The 12,902-nt window shown below is 36.7% G+C and overlaps 1 protein-coding gene across 3 annotated transcripts in view; it reads left to right on the forward strand.

The window, feature by feature from the left end:
• The window catches only part of CRIM1 (cysteine rich transmembrane BMP regulator 1), a 1,124,265-nt gene that overhangs the window by 991,033 nt on the left and 120,330 nt on the right, over nucleotides 1–12,902 (forward strand). For all 3 annotated transcript variants that reach the window (XM_053711878.1, XM_053711879.1, XM_053711880.1), the window contains one exon: nucleotides 8,422–8,637. In XM_053711878.1, coding sequence (XP_053567853.1) covers nucleotides 8,422–8,637 — 216 coding nt within the window. The remainder of the gene's footprint in view (nucleotides 1–8,421; nucleotides 8,638–12,902) is intronic.

A 12,902-nucleotide genomic window follows, 5' to 3' on the forward strand; every position in this document is an offset into this window, starting at 1 on the left:
AGCAACTTTCTAATTTACTTCTATTATCAATTTTTCTTCGCTCTCTTGCTATCTTTATTTGAAAAAGAAGGCATCTAAGCTAAGGAGCCAGCCAATTTTTGGTTCAGCGTCCTGGAAAACCCTTTTTTTCGTGGGTGAATTTATCCACTAATTAGCAAGAACAACCCAGGTTGTTCACCAAAAATGGGCTGGCATCTAAACTCACATTCTTGCTTTTCAAATAAAGATACCAAGAGAATGAAGAAAATTTGATAAGAGTAAATTAGAAAGTTGCTTAAAATTACATGCTCTATCTGAATCACGAAAGAAAACATTTGGGTTTAGTGTCCCTTTAATATTAAACTTTCATATAAATAGAGCATTTAATTTTGTGTAATTTAAAAGTCTAACCACTTCATTGCAATCATAAATGTCCTCATTTCATTGTATAAAAAGTGTGATTTGAACAATATTTTTACAACTTTTATCACAAGCTCACACACACACATAAAAATAAACACTGAAAACAATTGTGCAAACAGCGTGCAAAATAGACCCAACTGGTTATATAGGTAAAAGCTGTTAGGAACATTGGACTAAAACATTTCTATTTTTTTTTTTTACTCATATGATGGTGAGAGTCCACGAGCAACTATGAAATGGAAGCAGTTTACATTTAAACCATAGCAGTATATCTTCCTATTTCTTGACTCATCAGCACATCTTACTAAGGCCTAGTTTCCATTCAGGTGGTAAAGTTTGGAAACTTGTGGTAAAATAAAATTTCTCTATAGACTTTGGGCTAGTTTCCGTTAAGGTGGTAAAGTTTGGAAACTGGTGGTAACATAAAAAAAAAATCTCCATAGGGCTAGTTTCCATTGAGGTGGTAAATTGTGGAAACTGGTGATAAAAACATTTATCTCTATTAAAGTCTATGGAGACTTTTAAGTTACCACCAGTTTCCAAACTTTACCACCTCAATGGAAACTAGGCCACACACTTTGGCCTAGTTTCCATTTATTTTGTAAATTGTGAAAACTGGTGATAAAACATCTATCTCTATTAAAGTCTATGGGGATTTTTTATACATAAAAAAATCTCCATAGACTTTAAATGAGATAAAAATATTTATCACCGGTTTCAATAATTTACCACCTCAATGGAAACTAGGCCTAAAGTGTAACAGTACCTACTAACCAATAATAATTATCAGGAAGTACCTATAAGCCAATGAGCATTAATAGGAAATAACTATCAGCCTATGATCAGCTCTGTTTAAATTTTAATTAGGTATATTTATTTTCATGCAAGAATTATAATTTTTTTTAAATACTTACCTTTGATTTATGGAAAGCAGACTGGCGATCCTTTACCCGCAGCTCCTGCTTTCTTTAGCAGAACGATGTCAAATCCAATCCGGCGTCCTCCATTCGTTGTGTGCTCCCTTTGGCATCCAGCTCGTGGGGCAACATAACGATTGGAGGAAGCCGAATTTGTCTTCTATATGCTAAAGAAAGCAGGATCAGCGTTATGTTTACCCTAACACAAAGGTATGTATTTAAAAAAATAAGCATCTTTGTAAACTTTAATGAATTAAAGTGCCCCTTTTTTAAGATTATTATTTGATACTGGCCTTTAATTCATTAAAGTTTACATTCACTTTAAGTACAATACAGCTTTAAATGAGATAAATCCAAAATCTTTTAAAAACTAGCCCTAAAGGTGTTTTGCGATGGATTAAAAGTATTATCCCCATGAAAGATAGAGGGATTGTTAAAGGGCCAGATACATTTGAAAATCTTGTGATAAAGTGGTATAGTAGTTTTTTTCTTTCTTCAAATGCATTGTAATAGGACCACTATATGAAAACAACATACGAGTATGAGAAAAAGAACAAATATCAGATTTTATTTTTTTCTCTATGCCATCACTGTAAGGCAATATTCATATATTTAGCTAGTGGCATAGAAACCGATTCCAGATGGTTTCAATTACTTTTTTTTGTTGCAAGCATATAGAAGGTTGTTTAAACACCCTATAATCAAATGTTTTGTAATGCTAATATTTCCTACTGTTCATTGACCCAGTATCCATTTATTCTGTTCCTAGATGAGGAAGTGTAGCCCTGGAACCACTTTACTGTAAGAGCCTGTGCAATTATTATACTACATTGTCTGCCTATGTAAGATTGTATGCAATACAATACAGGTGCAAATTACTGCTACAGTTAAAGGGACATTATTAAACCCCAGACAAATACTATATAGTTTTTCAAATCATTAATCCGTTCTATGAAATATAAATGAATCCAAGAGTTATTACTTTATCGAAAAGGGAACCAAAGAAGCTACTAAAAAGATATTCTTATTATAATATAATTCATTAAAATATTTGATTTTAAGGCAAATGCTTGTTAGTAACTATCGCCTAGATTACGAGTTCTGCGTTAGCCTTTAAAAGCAGCGTTTAGAGGTCCCAACGCTGCTTTTTAACGCCCGCTGGTATTACAAGTTTGGCAGGTACAGGTGTACCGCTCACTGTTCTTCCGCGACTTTTGGCTACCGCAAATCCCCTTACATCAATTGCGTATCCTATCTTTTTAATGGGATTTTCCTAACGCCGGTATTACAAGTCTTGGAAGAAGTGAGCGGTACACCCTCTCCTGTCAAGCCTCCTACCGCATTTAAAAGTCAGTAGTTAAGAGTTTTATGGGCTAACGGCGGAACATAAAGCTGATTACTTTGGGGCAATGCCCTGCAAAAGGCCCTTTTAAGGGCTATTTGTAATTTAGTATAGGGTAGGGAATTTAATTATTTTGGGGGGCTTTTTTATTTTATTAGGGGGATTAGATTAGGTATAATTAGTTTAAAATTCTTGTAATTCTTTTTTTCTGTAATTTAGTGTTTTTTTTTCTCGTAATTTAGTTTATTTCATTTAATTGTAATTAATTGTAGGTAGTTTAGGTAATTAGTTTAATGATAGTGTAATGTTAGGTGTAATTGTAACTTAGGTTAGGATTTATTTTACAGGTAATTTTGTACTTATTTTAGCTAGGTAGTTATTAAATAGTTAATAACTATTTAATAACTATTCTACCTAGTTAAAATAAATACAAAGTTGCCTGTAAAATAAAAATAAATCATAAGCTAGCTACAATGTAATTATTAGTTATATTGTAGCTATCTTACGGTTTATTTTATAGCTAAGTATTTAGTTTTAAATAGGAATAATTTATTTAATTGTAGTTATTTTATTTAGATTTATTTAAATTATATTTAAATTAGGGGGGTGTTAGGGTTAGACTTAGGGTTAATAACTTTATTATAGTTGCGGCGACGTTGGTGGCGGCAGATTAGGGGTTAATAAATATAATGTAGGTGTCGGCGATTTTGGGGGCAGCAGATTAGGGGTTTAAAAGTATAATGTAGGTGGCGGTGGTATCCGGAGCGGCAGATTAGGGGTTAATAGTATAATGCAGGTGGCGACGATGTTGGGGGCGGCAGATTAGGGGTTAATAAGTGTAAGATTAGGGGTGTTTAGACTCGGGGTTCATGTTAGGGTGTTAGGTGCAGACATATTTTTTCTTTCCCCATAGGAAACAATCGGGCTGCGTTAGGAGCTGAACGCTGCTTTTTTGCAGGTGTTAGGTTTTTTTTCACCCAGCTCAGCCCCATTGTTTCCTATGGGGAAATCGTGCACGAGCACGTTTTGCCAGCTTACCGCTACCGTAAGCAGCGCTGGTATTACAGTGAGATGTGGAGCTAAATTTTGTTCTCCGCTCACTTTTCTGAGGCTAACGCCGGCTTAAAGAAAACTCGTAATACCAGTGTTGTTTAAAGGGAGCGGTAAGAAAAAAAGGAGCATTAGCACCGCACAGCCTTACCGACAAAACTCGTAATCTAGCCGTATGTGTTTACCCCTGACAAGTTAAGTTTGTTAGCCCTTAACAGAATGCAGCTTGTGATTGGTGGCTATTTGCATATGTTTCTCCTGATTGGTTCAGCAGAAGTGTCATTGCATTGGGGCTCCTGTGTTTATATGTTTAACCTCTTAAATAGTGACCACACGTCATAATAAAATGCTCTTAAGGAAGTAGAGCATTGTATTATTAAATTATAATGTACTTCTAGGATTTTCAACCTTTGTCATCCCTTTTATGCTCCTAATATCATCACCCCACTCTGCTTGGAATCCTAGGGAACCCTCACAATGCAGACAGGAAAGTGTTTATTGGATGGAGTGGGAAAGGAATTGAGGTGCTTGTATGGTATAGGGGGTGTTAATATATCTTGTGATACAGCTGCACCATATTGTTTGTTTTTACAAGGGAGTATGCATCTGGCATGCACAGGCACTTTATTTCTATCTTCAGTTAAAGAAGGTTTGCTAAGAAATTTCACAAGATTACGGGGAAATCCCACAAAAATATCATAGAATCTAACAAGATTATAGCGAAATCCCTCAAGATCACAGTAAAGACCAGTGTGAACTTAGTCCTGATGATGCTTATTGGCATTATTTTCCCCCACCATGCAGATAAAAGGAAAAAGAGCAGTTACTATTGTGAGCAGATCTTATTTTTGAATTAAGAGAAACCCAGGATACAAAGTTTTTCTTTCTTACAGTTGCATCAAGGGTAAATGAGAATTTAGGTTGAGTAACAGGTCTCTTTAAGCTTCCTGTAAAGTCGCAGTAACGTCATTTTATCCTGATAATTTTGAAGTTTAATCATAACCGTTCTATTTTGAATTGACCCATTCATTGTTTTCCTTTGAGGGCCTATTCTGTGTGCTCTCTCAATCAGTATAGGGATATTTTGTTGTTGCACACCTAGTAATTGAGGGAGATATGTAGAAGAAAAATGTAAGAGGCCAGTGAACTCACTAGACTCTGGTAGGCCTACTATCTTTAGATTATTTCAGCGCGAGCAGTCCTCAAAATCTGTTAAACGATCTTGTAGGATTTTAATATGTTTAGTATGATCTGACAATTGAGTTGCTTGGCCGTTTATCGCATCCTCTGTTTCCGACACTCTATTTTCAACATCATTAATTCTATTTGAAAATGGTCTAATCTCAGCTGTGAGGCTGACCATCTGGGACTGCAATAACTCAAATTGAGGTAGAAATATTTCTGTTAACTGGGTTACTAATGGTTGGATGTCAGATTTAGAGGGTGCAACCTCTTTTACTGTTTCAGGCAAGATATCTGAAATACGGTTCTTCCTGTCTTTTTGTTTGACTGGCATGGTTGGTGAATTAAGTTTAGAGGACGAGATATATCTGTCCATATATGATACTAGCTTTTTCCCTTAGTGCGCACTCTACTAAAAAGAGAGTCAGGTACAAAGTGAAAAGAAAATACAATAAAACCGTGCAACACAATGTGTAGAGTATCAGCTATAAAAGCTGAATTTATAGTGCAATAGAACTACAAAAAAAAAAAAAATTAAAGCGCCTAATATAATATAATATGTGCGTGCGGCTATACATACACACACATATATATATATATATATATATATATATATATACATACATACATACACACACCCATACACAGAGAAGTGCTGTGAAAAGTGAAAATAAATTAAGTCAGTGAATATGCCATGGATGTGATAGGGGGAAAAAGAAAGTATTTACATTAACACTTTTTAGGGCAGAGATTGGATGTAATACCACCAAGACTGTAAGATGGTACCCAGGAGTATAATACACAAGTATATCAAGTATCTATATTCTGAAAAAAAACAGTGAATAATATAGGCATGAAAATAAGCATAGCATAACATACAGAGATAACTTAGAGGCAGACCCGCTAAATATTTCTAGTATATAGTTACTGTAAGATCAGTTTGAGAAAACTTCCTAACAAATTTAAAGCTTAGCACATATCTCCCACAAATGTTAGTAGGTAGGCAGTCACATAACCAAAGTTCATAAACAGGCAAGGGCTAATTAGTTACCAACAGGATATATAAACAGCATAATTCATAAGATAATTATGAAGCTGTAGAATGCTAGAATAAAATTGCTAGATTATAGTTTCAAAAACGAGAGGTAACAAGGCAGATTTTGCATAGAGCGGGGGCTAATGAGTAACTTCTGGGCTTAGTAGGCTGATTTTTGACGTCAGGACACCAGATGTTACACACACTTAATCCCGCAGTCCAGTGTAGTTATTCCTTAGTTCAATTCAGTATATCTGGATACTTTGTTGCCTTCTATGCCTGTAACTATATGACTTGTTATGGATGTTATAATTATACAGAGAACAGTGTGGGTACTAATTGTAGATAGTATGCAGAACGACACACGGTACCAGTACTGTTAGAGTGGCCTAAACTCCACAAATTGCAGCCTTTAGACTAAACTAGGTTAAGTCCGTGGAGCTCTGTACATACGTCAATAACACAGAACCAGCTCTCTTGAAACGGGAGAGAGATATAAAAGACAGTCAAACAATTAGACCCAGCACGGGATCCAGTATACTTGCGCTTTTGGCTATAAGAGACAGTCATACAGTTAGTCCCAGTATGGGGCTCGGTATACTTGCGCTTTTTGATATCCGGTGTTATGGGAACCTCAGCCGAGAAAAGCTTTAACCAAGTCCACTGTAAGAGGCCGGTTGTAACGCACCCGTCCGGTGTCTTTGTAGGAGAGTAAAGCAGCTTGTCACCTGGGTGCTAACAAAAGGAGTTATCTGGGCCACGTAGTGAAAGATTTATCCGAGGGTCATCACTGCACAGTGTGCATAGGATATCCAGACTGCTCGAGACGTGTCGTGCTCTATGTATCCAATAAAATGGATCCAGCTCGCTTCTTCTCGTTAGCTGTATGGGTTGGAGTGGTAACGGGCCCTAGAGGGTAAGACCATCCCACAGTGGGTCCGGTGCAGGTGGCCTTTTTTGCTTTTCACAGCAAACCGGTTAGCTTTTGGTAAATGTACTGTTATTCTCGCTCGTGCGAGATACCGGCAGAAGAGTCGATAGCACCAGTTAAGATCCCAGCGGTATAATGATGGCGGTGATGCCGGTGTCTTCTGTTATGGTCACCAAATAAACACACACCTGATAGACCAATTCCAGGATCAAATGGGTCCCTGCGGTGGAGCCTAAATTTAGCTTCCATAGGCTTCCTGCTTGGGTTCTTGATGAAAATGCCCAGCTCCCTAGGATGCAATACCGCACCAACAACGGGAGATATAGCGGGGAGTAAAAAGTTGGCTCACAGGCTGACGGTGCACCACGCCACAGTTCGGCGTGCTCTGCTCCAGATCAGCTCCTCCCACCGGAAACCTTTCGTCCGAAGTTAAAAGTCTTAGTTCAGGTCTCTTTAAGCTTAATAGTTTATGATTTCAAAAAATGCTTTGATGCTGCACATAAAATAGATTATTTTTAATCTTGATTTATTTCCTAAAAGGGACATGAAACTCAGTTTTTCTGTTGTGATTCATAAAGAGCATACCATTTTAAACAACTTTCCAATTGACTTATTTTTCTAATTTTCTTTGTTCTTTTGGTATCCTTTGTTGAAAGTATACCTAGGTAAGCTTAGGCACTGACAACTAGCTGCTGATTAGTGGCTGCAAATATATGCCTCTTTTGATTGGCTTACCGATGTGTTTAGCTAGCTCCCAGTAGTGCATTGCTGCTCCTTTATAAAAGAATACCAAGAGAATGAAGCAAATATTATAAAAGATATAAATTGGTAAGTTGTTAATAAATATATTCTCTATCTGAATCATTAATGACAAATTTTGGGTGTCATATCTACTTTAATTTTTTTTTATCAATTATACCACCATACATTTATCCCTGCTATTCCTTCTCGATATGCCTTATATATGTCTGCTTGTCTATTTACAATGGCCCCTATTTAACAAAGTCTGGCGGACCTGATCCGACAGTGCGGATCAGGTCCGCCAGACCTCGCTGAATGCGGAGAGCAATACGCTCTCCGTATTCAGCATTGTACCAGCAGCTCACAAGAGCTGCTGGTGCAACGCCGCCCCCTGTAGACTCGCGGCCAATGGGCCGCCAGCAGGGGGGTGTCAATCAACCCGATCGTACTCGATCGGGTTGATTTCCGGCGATGTCTGTCCGCCTGCTCAGAGCAGGCGGACAGGTTATGGAGCAGCGGTCTTTGTGACCGCTGCTTCATAACTGCGTTTTCTGGCGAGTCTGCAGGCTCGCCAGAAACACGGGGCATCAAGCTCCATTCGGAGCTTGATAGATAGGCCCCAATGTATTGTCTATAGGAGTAGTAGCAGCATAGTCAGTAGTGTATTGAAGCATATTATAGGTATTTTGCCAAGAGCCTACTAGACTGTTAGTTATTATTTGCTGGTTTCACCTACTGCGAGTATTGCCGTGAAATGCATTTATTTAAACATAAAAATGTTATGAAGTTCAATAATGTGAATTGTTCTTTCTATGTACAGATGACTCCAGTGGAAAGAAACCAGAACTCACAGACCCATCCATTTGCTACGCCCCAGGAGGGGAATTCTTTGTTGAAGGAGAGACATGGAATATTGATTCCTGCACACAGTGTACCTGCCATAGTGGACGGGTGTTATGTGAAACTGAAGTTTGCCCACCTCTCCTATGCCAAATCCCCACCCGTACCCAGGACTCTTGCTGTCCGCAGTGCACAGGTACCATACATTTTCTGCTATATTTTAATTGTAATGAAATTCAATTAAAGTTTCTAAAGTTGCACGGAAAACAGAGTTTCTACTTGACAATATATATTTGTATTTTGAAATTACATTTAAGTCATTTGTTAAAGGGACATTTGAAATGCAAAATATTAGATGCTCTAATGTGTTAGTACATATCATTTTGACATTATTTAATCTAGTTAACTGTGTTTAAACTCTGCTTGCAACACCTGAGCAAGGTACAGTTGGTGATTGGTGGTTGTCTCAGGACTGCAGCTTCTTATTGGCTCACTGGTTTGCAGTTACCAAGCAGGATTTTATCTGTTTAACCCCTTGATTTACTAATGATGGCCAACTTCCTAACCTATGGAATCCCCAGATCAGTATTTTAGAAGCTTTAAGGGTTGCATATAAAAGTATGACCATTAATCACACAAATAATACATTTCCTAAAATGTTCAATGGCACAGAACTAGTAAGATTTTAGGGCACCCTCTAGCTGCTATTCTCCCTTCCAGAGGGCATTTTTAAGTTGTGACCTCCTCAAAAGACACATTTTAATTGCTTGTTTCCTTGAAAAACTATGGAACATATTCTTCACTCTGCTTTTCCTGTGGTGCGCAAAAACATGTCCAGATGTCTGCATGTGGCACTCGGACCACCAGTTGGTCATCTTTACATGTCATTTTAGCTTTACAATGTCCCTTTAAAGGGACATATTTGTCTGCACTTCTCTAACTTTTTTTGAATGCCTTAAAACTATATTTGCTGCAATTGTTTTTTCAATAGCTAAACCCTCCCCACCTTTTGCCTTATTCAGAGGAGCCAGTCCTGACTTGTTACTCGAGTAGACAAGGCTTGTCACTTACATTTTGTTTATAAACCTTACTTTTGTTCTACAGTATCTTTTCACCTCTGCCGAGGCCAGTTAGGGACAAATATGGGCATGGTTAAGCTTGTGAAGTCTGCATTGTGCACTTCTAATTCTCAAAATGGGAAAACACACCATTTTTAGAGATAAATTACAGGAAAATTAGACAAAATAAATAATTCAAAATATTGCTAAGTTGATTTATTATGAATTGTGATGCCTTTCTGGTCAGGCGCACAGCCGGTAACTGTCAATAAACTTATAGTCTCAATACAAAGATTTGTAGTCATTTTATTGGTACACAGATCAGAACCATTTAAGAGAATCGCTGATATAATGAGACTATATTATTTACAGAGATTTGCAGGTGGTGCGGGGAAATGAAATATGCAATTTCTCATGGAATTACTTATTCAGCTTCAAAATATATGAGATTACAGGTGCAGTAGCACATACAATTATATGTTTTCTACTTGGAACAAAAGAACCATTGCATTTGCAGAATAAAAACACGTTTCTTGAGTTCTGCATTTTTATTTAAATCTCTTGTACCTTACCCTTTTAAAGGGACGTAGAAGTGCTGTATTTCCTTATTGCAGGGTTTTTTTGTTTTAGAAAAATTAAAGGGAAACTGGAAAACCATTTAAAACAACTTTCCATTTTACTTTTATTATCAAATGTTTTGAAAAGCATTGACATAGGCTCAGGAGCGTGCTCGTGTCCTGGGCACTAGATGGCAGCAGTTTTGCAAGAATGTTATCCATTTTCAAGAGCACTAGATAGCAGCACAATTTAGCTGTGTACCTGTAGCAGTGTCATTTTGATAGCAATATTTGCTGTCAAACATTTGCTATCAACATTAATTATCTAGCCAATTAAGGACAGATATCAATATGATTTCATTGATTGAGCAATCACTGTGCAGAATGTTATAGAGTCAATCTTCTGATTATGGCAAAATAAGCTCAACAATATTTTACACTATTCTGATAAATGTTCAATTAAAAAAGAATGTTCAAGTTGACTCTATTATCAAATTTACTTTGCTCTCTTGCTATCAATGTTTGAAGACCATACCTAGGTAGGCTCAGGAGTGTGCACATTCTCAGAGCAAAATATGGCAGCAGTTTTGGAGCTGCGGAATCTGTTGGCGCTCTACAAATATCTGATAATAATAATGTTATATCGTTTAACAATGGATTTTGAGCACTAGATGGCAGCAGTGTTGAAAACATTGTTTAAAAAACTGCTGCTGCATAGTGCTTCAGACACGTGCACGTTTCTGAGCCTACCTAGGTATGCTCTTCAACATAGGATACAAAGATAATGAAGTACATTTGATCCTATAAATAAATTAAGATTTATTGTTTTTAAATGTTGTATGCTTTATCTGAATCATGAAAGAAACCTTTTGAGTTTAATGTCCCTTTAAAGGGACATTCTGGCAAAAATTGTAATCCACATGGATAGATTTCAGTTTTAAATAGAAGCATTTTTGTAATATACATGTGTTAGCAAAAATGCTTCTAATAAAAGCTATAGCTGTTTCAAAAGTCTATTTAAGTGTGCACCGTGCACCAGCATTTTAAACTCAGCACTTGCACAGAGAGCCTAAGGTGCTTGTACCATCTGGTAATGACTCAATTTGTTAATTACTGACATTATACATGCCCCACTGGTGCTCTGAGCAGCTGCAGTATTTAAAATGCTGGTGCACTGAGAATATCTAGCTTTGCTTCACATGCACGTGCAGAGAAAAATGTTAACACTAAAACAGAGATAACTGTTATTAGAAGCATTTTTGCCAAACCATATATATTGTAAACATGTTTCTATTCAAAGATGCAATTCATCTATGTACATTTATATTTTGACCGGAACGTCCCTTTAAGCACTGTATAGCGAAATGTATTTGTCCTGTTAAAGCAGTGATGTCCCTTTAATTGACTAAAAAATTATATTCATATTTTGTAGGTTGTTTTTTTTTTCCCCTTTGCTCAAAAAAATCTCATCACCTGAATGTACAGAATATTGCGTGATGTAGTTGATTCTTTTTTAAGGGAAAAGTCAACTTTTGAATTCTATACTTTGTACTAATATGACACAAAGGAGTTTTATTGACGCAGATTTATTGTTTTGTGTGAAAGCAAAGACTTGGTTTCAGCTGCACAGATATGTTTCCCCTGGGGTCACTAAATCAAACGCTGACCTTGACAAGTCAGAATGTTTTTGCTGGCATTGACTAAGTTTATGTATTTTAATCCCTTGTATGTTTAGAAATAAGGTGAATCTTCAGTTACTCTAACATGATGACATTGAAACAACATGTCAATATTTTGCAGGTGCATATCCTCCAAACTACAGTCTTGGGCAGATGCAACCATTTATCCTGATTTGATCTTCGTGCAATTTCCCAGTAATCTCCTTTAGATTATGTATTCAAGGAACATGTGCTTTATACTGCACAAGGAGGGCAGGGACTGTAATGTAAAAACGTATCTGATCAGAAAAGAGAGATTTCCTTTGGGTTGCTATTTTCTGTATATTATTTCTTAAAGGGACATGAAACCCCAAAATTTTGTTTCATGATTCAGAGAGAGCATGTGATTTTAAACAACTTTCTAATTTACTTCAAGTAAATTGGAAACTTTTTTTAAATGGTAAGCTCTGTCTGAATCACAAAAGAAAAAGTTTCGTATCCCTTTAAACCTCATAGGTCTCCTATTCAAGTACTCTGGGCTAGATTCATAGAAGCTTACAAAATTGCCAAGGGGCTTTGTTGCAAAGACGATCTGTAGTAGCATTAGGTGGTCGTGTTTTTTTAAAATATAATATCCATAGGAGAACTGCACTCTCACCAAATAACTTCCAGGTTGCATGTAAAACAATACAAATCCAAAGTTCTGCACTTGCTGGATTTGCAGCAATAATTTCCCAATTCTTTACATAGTTTGACACATAATAGTAATGCTAGGAACAACATCAGTTATTTAAATAAAAGTACAGTGCTGGTTTTATTATTTGATATCATGTGGGGTCATTATATATGGAAAGCGATCCATACCTATGTTTTTTAGCTGCCGGGCAGGACTTTGGCGTTTGGGGTGATAACATGAGAACATTCTCTTTATGATATAGGTGATTGATTGTAATTTGGGTTTCTGAGCCCTGCTTGTCTTGTGCAGTAGTTATGACAACTGAATTTTGGCACAATCTCAGTATGAGGAGGTGGGGTTTGTGTATATATATATATATATATATATATATATATATACATATATATATATATATATATACAGGTGGCCCTCGTTTTACAACGGTTCAATTTACACCGTTTCAGAATAACAACCTTTTTTTCCAGTCATGTGACTGCTATTGAAAAGCATTG

Source organism: Bombina bombina, chromosome 4, assembly GCF_027579735.1.
Source record: "Bombina bombina isolate aBomBom1 chromosome 4, aBomBom1.pri, whole genome shotgun sequence".
In the NCBI taxonomy this organism is placed as follows: Eukaryota; Metazoa; Chordata; class Amphibia; order Anura; family Bombinatoridae; genus Bombina; species Bombina bombina.